The sequence below is a fragment of the Epinephelus lanceolatus genome, chromosome 1 (genome assembly GCF_041903045.1).
Source record: "Epinephelus lanceolatus isolate andai-2023 chromosome 1, ASM4190304v1, whole genome shotgun sequence".
NCBI classification, from domain to species: domain Eukaryota; kingdom Metazoa; phylum Chordata; class Actinopteri; order Perciformes; family Serranidae; genus Epinephelus; species Epinephelus lanceolatus.
The window spans coordinates 30159270-30172883 of record NC_135734.1 but is presented as its reverse complement, the minus strand read 5'-3'; the positions used below and the strand labels follow the sequence as shown (position 1 = coordinate 30172883).

The 13614-nt window shown below is 42.1% G+C and overlaps 1 protein-coding gene across 3 annotated transcripts in view; it reads left to right on the top strand.

Annotated features, from left to right (window-relative positions):
- Positions 1-2091: 2091 nt before the first annotated feature.
- cacna2d2a (calcium channel, voltage-dependent, alpha 2/delta subunit 2a) overlaps positions 2092-13614 on the top strand; it is a 205016-nt gene continuing 193493 nt past the window's right edge. For 2 of the 3 annotated variants that reach the window (XM_033627001.2, XM_033627000.2), the window contains exons 1-2: positions 2092-2492; positions 8009-8090. In XM_033627001.2, coding sequence (XP_033482892.1) covers positions 2377-2492; positions 8009-8090 — 198 coding nt within the window. In that variant the 5' untranslated portion in view covers positions 2092-2376. The remainder of the gene's footprint in view (positions 2493-8008; positions 8091-13614) is intronic. The other variant, XM_033627002.2, reaches the window with a different exon arrangement.

Sequence of the window (13614 nt, the reverse complement as noted above, 5' to 3'; positions counted from 1 at the left end):
ATCTATTTTTCTTTCTGCGGGCCCCGTGAGCCAGGTAAAGTGAGACAAGTTTGCCTAATGTATGTTTGAAAGGAAGGAGAAAAAAAGGGGTGGCTGTGAGTCAGCAGAAATGTTTAGTGTGAATCAGCCAGGCTACATCACTCTACCAGGATCTGTTTGTTGTTATCATTTGTGTCATGATGGGAAGTATGGTACAGTAAATTAATGGGCAAGAGTAGCCATCAATTAAGGTTATTTTTCTCCGCATAGGGAATAATAATAAATCAAAGCACGACCGTCTCCTGCTTCTCTGCCACAGATTTGTTTAGAGGGGGTGGATGAGGGGGAGTCACTTGCTCAATATGTCTCAAAAACTAGTAGCTCTGGGGAATAAAGGCAAAGTTTTTTTTCCTCCGCTTCCCTAGGAACAAGCCTAGATATTTGTTCTGACTGAATGATCCGTGACATCTATGTACATAAGCAGGGGACCGCTGCTGTGGCTCTTCATCCTCGCCATCAGGTGGTTTTTCCTCTTCTGCTGAGGTCTGTGCCCCGCAGTGTGTCCTTTCTACCAAAACAGCCCCGTCTTCCCTGTCAGCGAAGAGACAGAAATGCTGCGCAGCAACCCTGCCGACTGCTGTGTGGCTCTCTGTAGCAGAGCACCTGCGTGTCCCCTGCTGACCGACAGAGCCAAGGACAACACAGCCACAAGACCGGCTGTCTCTACCCGTGTCCAGCAAATGAGCTAAGAGACATAAGACTCCCCCTAGGAGTGTCCTTAAACTGGGCTTTAACTGGGATACAAGTGGAAAAAACCCAAAGCCTTGAACACCTTCACCCCATTTGGTGCCAAGAAACGGAAACACACCTGGAACACATCACATATAAAGCTATGAATCTTTATTGTGTGTTCTCTGTGGCAAGGACACACCTCAAAAAATGTTTTGTTTAGGTGCAAATGTGTCACACCTACTGTGCCCTCCAGTTGAAATGGTAAGATCAGAGAACAAACAGCAGTGCGGGAAAGGTAAAAATACAGGTACAGGTGCACACGCGTGCACACACACACACCGAGCTGATAGAGGGAGATATTGACTTCTCCGGGGGGTAACTTCATGCTGAATTAGATTTACTCTGAGGTTTCAGTGCATCTCTCCTCCTTGTTTACCATTACAATGAGCAGTATCTGACTCACGTCCAGAGGAAAAAACTTGCTCCACTAAAATATACCATATTAACAAGCTTATGATTATTCAGAGGCTTCTGGTTACGACAAAACAAGGAGACGTGCCCTGCCCCGAAACAATAGCTAGGTGTCTCCAAAATGAGTTTATTAATTCTCCTTGCATTCATTTAAATGTTCATCCACTGGACCAGATGCGCTAATAAGTAGAACAAATGTAGTTGGAGAGGAGCCCCAAGGTGATCTGCTGAATGTTTACACTCCACTTAATACAATCCGCCCCTCTAGAGTCATGCCTCTAATTATCAAAATAAAGGCTTGATTCCTGCCCATGATGCCGAGTTTTGAGGAGGACACAGCGCGCCGAGAGTGGACATGAGGAGGAAGAGGAGGTGGCCTGATGCGCGCCCCCGTCTGTCGCACAAAAATAGGCTGTTTGAACGGAGGAAGGACCGCTTGTGCCAACAGCTGAGTCAAGTGTCACAGATAGGCTGGATGGATGCAGGAAGCGGGGCGATTGGACCTTCAAAATAAAATCTCACCTGGAGAAAAGTCCTTGAAGTGTTGTGCCAAGCCTGTGCGTCAAAATGGACAGTTCACAACTGGCAGCTGTTTCCCCAAATTGTCCTGGTGTTATGTGTTTGTAAAGCAAGTGTAGTACCCCTGGGTAGTTTAAGGTCATTTCCATGTAGTAGCTATGTGCTCTCATTGAGGCCTTTTGCTGAGAATACAGTCATCAAAGAAGATTTCAAACCCATTTTTGTTTGCGCTCTTCTGTCACTTTAAAGCCAAATATCACCCTGAAAATGAGAAATGGTTTTATTTTGAAAACCGACATGGGAACACTGTAATAGTGTGGTGTCTGGCTTTACTGTGTATGGTTGTTACATTGGAGAGAGTGGGAGAGAAAAGGAGCAAATGTGCGGCGGCGGAGAGGGAGGGAGGACAGCGAGTGCGCAAATAGGCAGGCAGGCACATCAGCAGCAGCGGCAGACCATCTTCCTGATCCTGATCTCCCGTGTCTTCAGCTGCCAATCCTCTGCGCGTCCCTGATTGAGATTTCACTGCCGGCTGAAGTGTCCAGAAGCCTCCGCCAACCATCACCTCCCACAACACACTTTCTCCGGAGCTCGGTTATTCTTAGCTCAGCTGCGAGAGACTGTCCTTCCGGTCCTTCTCTTATTTATCCCAGTTTCTTGAATATTTAATGGAAAATGGCGATCTGCGCGCAGTCGTACGGTATTTTCTGCCTCTTCACAATCCAAACTGTACTTATCATATGCGTCTCCACGCCGACAGACGGGACCCACCTCTTCCCCCAGCACTACACGTAAGTACCTTGCACCGTTTGGGGGATAAACCGGGGGGTGCGGAGCGCGGAACTAGGACAGGTGGCCCCGCCAAGCCTGACACATGCGGCGCCGTGTACCTTGGTGCGAGAGCAGCTGATGTCCCTGATGTTGAAACACAAGAAGACGCAGTTTCCGTCTCTGGTGATGATGATGATGCCGCGTTATGAATCTCGCCCTCATAATGTTGTTGTTTTCGTTGTTGTGGGCAGTGACATTTAATACCCAAAGCCTTATTCAATTTGTCACAGTCAACATGGAAACAGGCTACAGGGAGCGTGCACAGGTGCCACTGGCGAACAAACCAAGCGAGCAGGAATTTATTAGAACATCCACAGGGATAAAAATAAAAATGATAGTGATAATAGTCGATGTGTTGTTTTGCTGTCACCGCATGTGGGGGGAGACTATCCCATTTACGCATGATGGATAGGCTGAGGCTACAACAAGGCTAGTCTGAAAAAGTCCTCCACTGGATAGTAGTGCACACGCACCGTGGAAATAATCACCTCTATCCCACAGCAGGATACGCTGGTGTTTTTAACAGGATGATTTTGATTCAGAGACTAAACCAATTAGTTAATGGCGCAGGAGCGTCAGGTCTTTCTCATCCACACTCCAAACTACTTGCTTTGGCTCTTGTTTTAAGACAAATGGAGCAATATGTCTTTAAGATTGATATCTGGTCATGTTTTTGCAGTGAAGTTTCTTGTAGAAATATTTATAATTGAAATTTAAACGCATTTTAAAGCCAGTATAAGAGTGTTGCTTTATGCAAGCAGTTGGAAAGTAGCAAGTGACCGCAGGCTCAGAAAGTAGCTGAGCACCCAGCTGTGTGTAAACTATAGTTGGACTTTCTCAGCGTGCACCTGTTGGGAGATGCAGTGACAAGTCTGTAGTAATATTTGAACTTAAAGCGCATTTTCATCCAAAATGCGCACAGTGTCACACTTTCACCTTGAATGACACACGGATCCAGACTGAAACATCACGTCTGCACACGCAGCGGTTCTTCTACTTCTGCGTCGTCGGACTATCCAAGCAATGATTAATTAGGTTTTTTTAAGTGATCGGTGCTTCGTTTGAAATGCAGATCAAATGCAAATGGTCCAGTAATAAACCCGGTGAAGCCAAGGGTGCAACAGTTCCTCACTTGGAGTCTACGTGATGACGTGATGCTCTGATGTGAACATGATGTGTAGCCTGTAGTGATGATTAATCAGTCAGGTTCACACAAATGAAGAATCGCATAATGATTCCTCTGGGATGCGTCCAGCGGGTGATCTCTTTGTTGTTCCTGATGGCCAAGGTGACTTTCAAAGGAGAATCACTTGTATCACAGCTGACTGATTTAAAGGACAATTAGCTGCATCATTGATCACTTGAGCACCATGAAGAAAAGTGATGTGCATGGTTTTGCAAAGGAATTCACGTGGATTTTAAAATTATATTTACCCTATTTTAATATATTTTATAATCTAAACCTGTCCTTAATGATCTCAGTTAATTTTTTATATTGCTGCCGCCTCTTCTTTCCCCTCCAAATACACCTCATGTTATCCAGAAGTGCTACTATTTGTTGTAACTATACTGGATTACAGTTACTACTGTAATTAACCATGTTAATCTAATTAGATAAGATAAATAGACTAGCCCTGGAAATACTATAGTCAGGCATCTCTTGGGTTTTAAAAACTGGGTTTTGTGTCACCCACATTGCTGTGCTATTTGCCAGAATTTGACAGTTAGCTAATTGAAGTCTATGGGGAGCTGCTGTGGCCGTCCGTCGGGTGTATAGGCCTGACACACACCGGTTGGAGCGTGTGTGTGTGTGTGTTGGAGGTCTAGCTGGGAAAATGTGTCCATAAGAAAGGTCAGAATGTCCTCTAGTTCATTTTTATAGCAGTGCCAAGCCTATATTTTTTACACCTTCCTACCTAAAAGCCGGGTCTAATTTTTATGTAGTTATTGGATTGCAGTGTGTGTGTGTGTGTGTGTGTGTGTGTAGAGGAAGAAGGTGTTTGCTTGGGGGAAATTATTTCTACATTTCTAAATTACATGTAGGAAACCTGTTTCGATAACTCATATCTAAATGTACAATCTTTTCCAGGAATGTAAAATATCACTTAACTGAGAGCCGAGAAACTCAGAGCAATTTCCCCCAAATTTTGTTATTTTCACACACACGAAAATAGTCCACCTTTTGCCCTTACAGATATTCCAGCGTCGCACTTTGTAATGATGAGATCCATTGCAGCAGAGCGAACGTGGCGACAGCGTGGGACTGACACACGGGTCGTCCATCCAGACTCATTTCATCACATTTACCCATAATGTCTCGCTTACATAAATGATAATACATCAAAAACGCAGGTGCCAAATAGCAAAGTTTTAATACTGCACCAGACTACAAAGAGCCAGAGAGCATAATTCGGCTTTCATGTAGAGCGCAATGACAACTTCTGTGCTTCTTAAGAGAGATCACAGCTTTCACAACACAGAAGGTCTCCAAGAATTCATTGATCATCAGGCCTCAGCAGTGCATCTAATTTACCAAACAAGCATCTCCTCATATCTCTGTGGCTGTTAGTGAATGGAGAGTTCTGCTCATTTGGGATTGTGGAGTAGTTTTCTCCTTTGATTCACAATTAGTCCAATGTAAATCTTGAGTCATCATACAACATTGTACAGCAGAGCCTCTAAATTTTGGGCTAACTGTATGTGATCTCCCCTGATGCAGGTCAGTTGTTTTAAAGGAACAGTACCCTCCAAAATCTAATCTGTGGTGCTGTTTGATGTGAGTTGCAGAGTGTTGGAGATATCGACCATAGAGATGTCTGCCTTCTCTCAAATATAATGGAACAGACTTGTTGTGAGCAGTTTCATGTAGGAGCTATTTTCTTTTACAAAACTAAACCTGTCAGCCGTATCACTGCACAGACAGAAGCGTGCAGCTACTGCTAGCTCACCTAGCACCACTGAGCTAGCTAACATTACAACTCATGCCACTAATGTTTACATCTTGTGATGTCATGAGCACGAGCCTCTCGTCCATGAGTAGATGCACACTTCCTTCTGCACTCTACAAGCTCTGTGGATTATCTTGAGTAGCCTGGTCATGATTTCTGGAAAGAGACATTGCTGTTGAGTTTGTCAAATATATTTTTTGGCACTTTGAGCACCACAAGCTGAGTGCCATCTAGTTCCATTATATTTGAGAGAGAGAGGGCAGACATCTGTATGGTCGATATCTCCAACACTCTGCAGCTCAGACCAAAACAATCTGTACTGTTAAATAGCACTACAGGTAAGAGGAAAAATATGAAGTTTTGATTTTGGGGTGAATTGTCCCTTTAAGGCTCCATATTCGAATCCTTGCTACTTGTCACTGGGTCATGGATATCAGTCTGTCTGCATAATTAAGTATGTCATTGATTAGATTTGACGTATTCAATGTAATGAAACAGATTTAGAAAATGGAAACACCAGGAAGGAGGAGTGACAAGGCTAATGTGTGCAGGTGTATCTGTACAGATCATACATGTCTGGATTTACTACCTCTATCGCGATACAAAACAGAGTATCTGTTTTTGTTTTTGTAAGTATTTTGCTTTTGCGATACAGTTGAAAGGAAGATGTTACTGGACTCAGCTGTCCGTCTTTTCCCTTCCAAGGTATTTCAGGGTTGCACTCGGATCCATTGCGGCAGGATGAACAGTGTGAGGCTGACACACAGGTTGTCCACCCAGACTCATTTAATTTTCTTAATTGTATTTGACCGGGGAGGGCAAGATGGGCAAAATGAATATAGCAGTAACTATCACTTTTTTTATTATCTTTAACTGTATCTTTTGATTTATTTTTTTTTTTTACGCAAGTATTTAATATGACATGATGAAATGTTTAATTTATATTCATCTTATTAAGACAAATACATTTTATAAGTTAATAAAGAAAATCATTTATTACTAATTTACACATCTGTGAAAAAAAAGATCTATCCATATGAGAATTATGTCACTATTTTTGAATTATTGCCTGGCTTTAGTTATAGCTGAGGGAACTGAACAGGGATTACCTTTGATACCTGCTCGGCCTTCAAGTCATGATTATGGACAATACAATACAGTTAATATCAAATCTAAAATAATAACAACATTGTGCTGCTTGACTTCACTAAAATTCCACAGCTCTAAGATATATGTGTATTTACATATATGTACAATACAAGTCATTATGTTGGACCCTCTTATTGCATGTCACTCTGTCAAAGCTGTATATATATATATATATACATATGTGTGTGTGTGTGTGTAGACTAAATTAAGTTGCGTAAGAAGTCTGCCTGGCTTGGGGCAGAGGTATTGTCCCTCACTGTTAGTATCACTGCGTCCTGCTCGGCTCTGCTCTCACTGTAAGCTTGTTTTCATTTCATATCGAGGTGACCTTTTCATAGTCGGCGGCCTCTCCCCAGCGGTCCCGCTCTGCACCGTCCTTTCGGAGGACCTCTTGCTTGCTCTTAATCTCGTCCCTTATAAACACAGCCAGTGCGCACACTTGCTTGGCGTGTTTGCTCTGCTGTTCCTCTCCTGATGAGGCCCACTCCGGCTTTGTGATTATGGCGAGCGCTGTCACTACTTGGCAGATTTGTGCAATTTAATAAATCTGTCTTCCCTCTTGTCTTCTGAGCAAATCTGACATTTAAAGATGACATTTGTTTCAGTCATCATATTAAAAGACAAACGACTTTGTTGTGTTGTTGATGCTAGTGATTAGCTATCTGCAGGCTGCTGAAAGGAAAAGGTTGGCACGGAGTCAGTGGTTGGCTCGCAAACACATGACAGAATTTATTCATCTGATTGCTGAAAGATGGGCTTTCATAATGTTTTTTCCTTTTTTTCTGTCTGAGAGAAAATTTCTTGTTGGCCACGCACATAGATTGTTCATCGTGTATCCAGGTTGGCAGGTTCGCCCCTGCTACTGCTTTAAAATGATCTAGTGAAAATCTTGATCCATTAAGTCATTTGTTGCTTGCTGGGAGATATACAGTGATGAGCTTGAGCCGTTTGATCTCTTAATTCCAAACTTGGCTCCGTCTAACGGAGATCAGCTCCTGCTTAGGGTGCATTTCTGTCAGACCTGAGCAGTTTTATTGCAGAGCCGCTGATCCCAGCCGAGCCAAGACAGGCACGTTCACCGCCAGTCCTGCCAGGGCCGACCAGATATATGCAAGATGTGATGGGGTGGGAAGCTGCTGATGACTAACCCAGACATTAGGAGAGGTAGGACAGAGACGCGTCCAGATAGGAATCCGGGAAAGGAGGGAGAGTATGGCAGCATGACAACAGAAAGAGAGATACACAAAGATGGGCTGAGAGTCTTTCTGACAGTCTCACAAACACACTCTCATCCAGTGACAGAGAAATGAATGATGATGACATGTTCAGGTGATAATGTTGAGTGATGCACATTGAAAGTGTCTAATTTTATTTTCCAGAATGATTCATTGGGCTGGACGCATCGAGAAGGAGCTGGAAAAGGTTCTGCAGCACGTCACCGGTACCCAGCAGATGAGATCGGTAAGTTGACGTCACGCTCACATGTGACGCAGCGCTTTTTTCTGCATTATTAATAAGTAAAATTTCACGGGGCAAGGTTTTACAACGTAAGCTCCCAAGTGTGCGTCTGTGAGGCAATGTGTTTGTATGAGCACTGCAAAAAATGTTGATCTTTTAAAGATAATTAGGTTTAGTTTTTACTGTATTTTTTGGGATAATTATGCTCTTAGATTTTTTTTTTTCATGTGTAAATGTTTTTTTTTTTTCAAGAATTTCCTTGAGTCAAATCTCCTGTGAAATCAATCTTATGAAGAAATACACTGCGCATAGAAAGGGAAATGATTTTAACACATTAACAAAATGTTTTGACTTGCTGTAAAGAGCACAAGATTTTAAAGTCCTAACACTAAATTTAGCAGAGCATGGTGTTGGTTGTTTGTGTCTGCATCATCATCATCACATGAGGCTGTGTGTAACACGTGTCTGTCTTGTGGTAGAGCAGATGGTTGAGCAGAGTGTGATTGACACTGTTTCATCATATTTCTGCCATGTGCGCATGTTCGCCGTGCTTCCAGGGTTTGTAATGCACCCTGAGATAAATGCTTCATTATTGCTGTATGGGTGAGTGTGATTCATCCAGCCGGTGCGGTGCCTGTGGCAGCTTCAATGCTAGCAGTAACAGTGGTTAGTGTGATGGCTGTTAGTGTGGTGGCGACATTGATGGATCCCAGAGAGGAGGAAGTGAGTTGACAGTGATCGCGCGGGTGGAAAGGTTAGTGACCAGTAGTGGATCATATCAGACAAACTGCATGATAGAGGGAGGTTGATTTTTTTAGCACTCATCCAGTGTAAACAACATATAACAGAGTGTTTACCCATCAAAATGTTTGTCTTTCGCAGTTTGTGCCAGTAACGTTCCAGTATTCCCATTGAGCAGTGTGGGCAGTAGGCTTCTGTAATGCATTGTTTCAATGTGAAAACATATTGTTGCTGTCATCATATCACAAACAATGAAAAACAATCTTGATCTTTGCTTGGTGACAGTTCCTTTTTTAGGGTTTCTGAATAGGTTTTAAGAGCAGAAGAGGAAGTGGAATTTACTCTACTCATAAGGGAGCATGTCACGGAGGGCCTTTTCACATCTGACAGTCTCAACTATGTTTTGTCTCTCTCGTCATTTCGCAAAATAATTGAAGTGTTATAATTTTTCTTTTTTTTTCAGCTATTTTTTGACAACACCTGTCTTCTCTGAGAGCATCCGCTGTTACGCACTCTTGCTCACTCAACCACACACCTACACACACACTACGCTTGCGTTATCCTCAAAGAAACTACGATAGCCCTGCCAGAACTTCCTCTTGTTAGTCTGAAACTCTGAACCATCCAAAAATATTTTCACACTAGAAACAAACCAGATGATGATCAAATTTGATCCAGACTAAAGATGTGTGTAATTAGTCGGCTAGTCGATTAACATCGCAAGTCGCCACCAGAAATATTCATCGTTAAACTTATTAATAAAAGTATTATTTTATGTGGTTGCGTTCGCCCAGTGAAAAAGCGATTGTACTGTAATAATCCAGCATGTTTCCTAAAGATTGATTTTTCCTAGAAATGTTTGAGTTGTGAGTGAGTGAGTGAGCTGTTGTGTGTTGCAGGGTAATGCATGGTGTAAAGTGCCACATATTTCAGTGGCATTTAAAACATGACTTGGTTATAAAAAATGTGATGAATGATTTCAAATGGTTCTTATAATATTCGTATTAATTTTTTGGCATGGTGTTTACCCTCATAGATTAATTTGTGCTCAATTTTGACAGTTTTCTGAGTGTTTTCTGACTTTTAGATTAATTACCTAGTCTAACTTTAAACTTCAGTTAAACAGTGCTCCCTCTACTTTTTTTTTTTTTACTTAATACATGATACAACTCATCGCACATGCAGACTGTAGTAGTGATAATGTTGATACTCACAGACTGCAACTTATTTTTATTTCCTTTTTTCCTCCTGCTGATTTTTTTCCTGATAAACGGATTCATTATCTTGTCTATAAAATGTTAGAAAATAGTGAAAAATGTCCATCCCAATTTCCTAAAGCCCAGAGTGCTGCCAACAAATTGCTTGTTTTGTCTGACCAACCGTCCAAATCCAAAAGATATTGACTTTACTATGACGTGAGACAAAGAAAAGTCGAAAATCCTCACAAATGAGAAGCTGGAGCTGGGGAATGTTTGGTATTTCTGCTTGGAAAAAAACACTGATTGCTGATTCATTCCTGTCAGTCGCCTAATCGATTAGTTGAGTAATTGTTTCACGCTGTAGTTTTCAGAGGGATGCACTGTATGCATGGATTAAATATGTTATGATGTCTCTTGATTGCTTGTTGCAAAACTTAGTTGTATGTAGTTGAATAACTCTGAGCTTAATGAGACCTTGAGTTGAGATGTGACACTGACATGATGTTAACTGCTCAGTGGGCTTTCAGTTCTGTGAATCTAAACTAATTGAGGCTACATGTTGCTGAGGTTTTCTCTGTGGGCCAAACCCAGCGAAGCCAGTCGCTCTGAAAATATTACGTCCATCGCAGTTATGTCTTGTGTAGGATGCCCATATGGTTGTGTGTGCATGTGTGTGCTGGCCTGACAGTGTGTGCAGGGCGGGTGCGAAAGAACATTTATCATGGCCCCAAACAGGAGTCGTCACAGGGTGTGCTAAATGGCCCAGCATGCCTAGAAAAGCCATTTTCTAAATGGATGCCTCTCTCTATACGTGTGTCTGATAGAAATCTTCCCAGGGCTATGCCGGCTGGTAACAAGATTGCCTCCCTCTGCGCCCCCTTCCTCTTCATGCGCAGTTTATTCTCACAGACAAAAAAAAATGTAAAGTGTGTGCAAATTATTTTTGAGTTTGTCTTACATGAAAAGAGACAAGGAAGTAAGTTGAATATAATGTGGTCTCTCCAGTTTCTCTCGGTTGAGATTTTATTTTTTCTGACAAGCGAGGTAGCGGGTGAAAGAGACAGAAAGGGCCGAGACAGGGCGGCACAGAAATAGCTGAATATGTTTAGATTTGGTCAACTTAAGGAACAACACAGAGACATACATTGTTTTGATTTGTTTTGTGCATACTGCGAGTTTCAGGCATCTCCGAAAATACATAAAACTCAGGTTATTTAAATGTTTAAATCACATTCTAATATATTCTGCCCAGGTCTGGTCAAGTTGTTTTTCTTCCTCGGGGGAGTGAAAGGGAGATAGAGGGTGAGTGATGTATCGGAGGAGTTGGAAGTTTTTCGAATGGAAGAGTGTGGAGCGCGGATAGACAAGTAGAGTGGGCGGCCTTTGGAGCGGAGGAGGGGGGCTTCTTTAGAGAGAGAAAGGATGAAGAATGGCTTGACAATTGAGATGGATGTTCAGGCGGTTTTGTGTGTATATTTAGAGGCAAACTACTTAAGATGGATGAAATGATAGAGGGGAAGGACGAGAATTGGTAAATTTAAATGTGAGCAGACGGATGCTGTTTATAGTCCTTATCCTCCTCATTATCCTGTGTGCTGCTGTGTTTGATGTGTTACAGTATGTGGCGATGAGAGGCGGCGGTGGACACTGGCATTGTTTCCATATCCCCGGGCTTATTCAGAACAGTTTTAATAGGCACACATGAGCAGTGCGCCTTACACCCACGTACTGTCATTACAGCGATTTGATGGTTTATCAGAGATACTGGCAGATAATATTATTATGTGCATATTTAGACACCAGGTGGACAGACATGTTCACTCAACTCACTGTAGCTGTAGGATAACTGTACTCAGAGAGCTGCTCATACACTCATGGTGGAGGATGTATTCAGATAATCAAAGTAGCAGATCTTAAATGTTTTACCATGCAGGATTGTGGGTTTCTGTTTGTTAACACACTCCCCAGGGAGAGTGGAAGTAAAAGCCAACCCCAGATTCACTTGTCTGGTGCTTCGCCTCACTATGTGTGTGGTTTTTCAGTGCTGTGTCTCTTGGATATCTGTTGTTTACAGTTTGGCGCCTGGTCGCTACCCTTTCATAAAGCTCCGACCTCACCTGAGCTATGTGGGGGTGCACGCCCATAAATGTCTCAAACACAGAAAATAAGTAGAAAATAAGAAAATACAGGCAGAGGACAGAGTCTCTGCAGACAAATACACCGCCACACACTTCTAGTGGGTAGTACGTGATGATTGAGACAGTTATCTTCTGTGCGAGTCTATACATAGTTTTTAAGGAAGAAACAGTGTAGTTTATCTTTACTTAAGTTAAGTATTATCATCTAAGTGTACTTACAGTATCAAAAGTAAAACTTCTCATGCTAAAGCAGACCAGCCCCTATAACTGATAAAGAATTTTAATGACATTATTAGTTACTGTTTTAAATGGTCTAGATGGAGCTAGTTCTAACTATAGTTGCGTATAGATTCCCGACCTGAGGGTCAGGCCCCCTGCTGTGAGTCACTAGATAAATCTGTGTTCGTGTGATGATTAATAGGTTAGAGAAGAAGATTAAAAAAGGCTATCCTGCAGAAATTGTGTATTCACTTTCTGGACTTTTTCTAATCTTTGCTCTCTGGACGATATCGGATGAGTTGACCTCTTTGGGCCATGAACAGTTATTTAAATGAAACCATCCGAGACAGTTTAAATGGGAAATCTCTTTTTTGGTGGAACCATGACGAACTGTAAGACATCTGAAACATGAAAAGGATCCCCAATTAGATGCTGCTTTTTTCTGTAAGGACTCATAAGCCAAAAAGGTTGGGATCCACTGAATATTTAACACTACATTGTATTTTAGGGTGCAGTATTTCCCTCTGAAAAATTGTGGAGTAGTGGTATACAGTATCAGTTAATGGACCTATTCAGTGAACTTAAAATTACCCCTCACCCATCTGTTGGCGGGCTCCTGTGTTAAAGCCTCAAGTTTGGCATTTTGGCTGTCGCCATCTTAGATTTTTGGAGCCAGAAATGACAATATTTGGACAAGAGGGTGGAGCTGTGAAGGAGCAGATCTGACTCATTGACTGTGGTGATGCCTGGTCACTCAAAGTAGCCACACTATTAATCATGCATAATTTTAAGCCTTAATAACATGTAAATGGGTGAGTTATATAAAGATTTGTCCCTGTACAGTTTTCATGAATTTTGAAATTAGCTATAGAGACCAAAACTGTTTTATGTACCAGGCTTTAAACATGTTTATGGCAGCTGTGAAGTTGGGCATTTTAACATGGTGGTTTCACTTTTGGAGCCAGCCTCAAGTGGCCATTAGAGGAACTGCGGTTTTTGGCACTTCCACGTGGGCTTTATTTTTCAGCCACAGAGGTTGCTGCTTGTCTTGTTTACTTTCCGCCACCACACTTACATATTTGCAAAAAGCACACACACACACACACACACACACACACACACACATAGTCACAGTGTCGATTTAGCAAGCCTGTTAAGTAGCCATGCCATGCAACATATGTTGAACTCTCTCAAATTCATTTCAGTAAGAAGATTCTAATCAGCATGAAT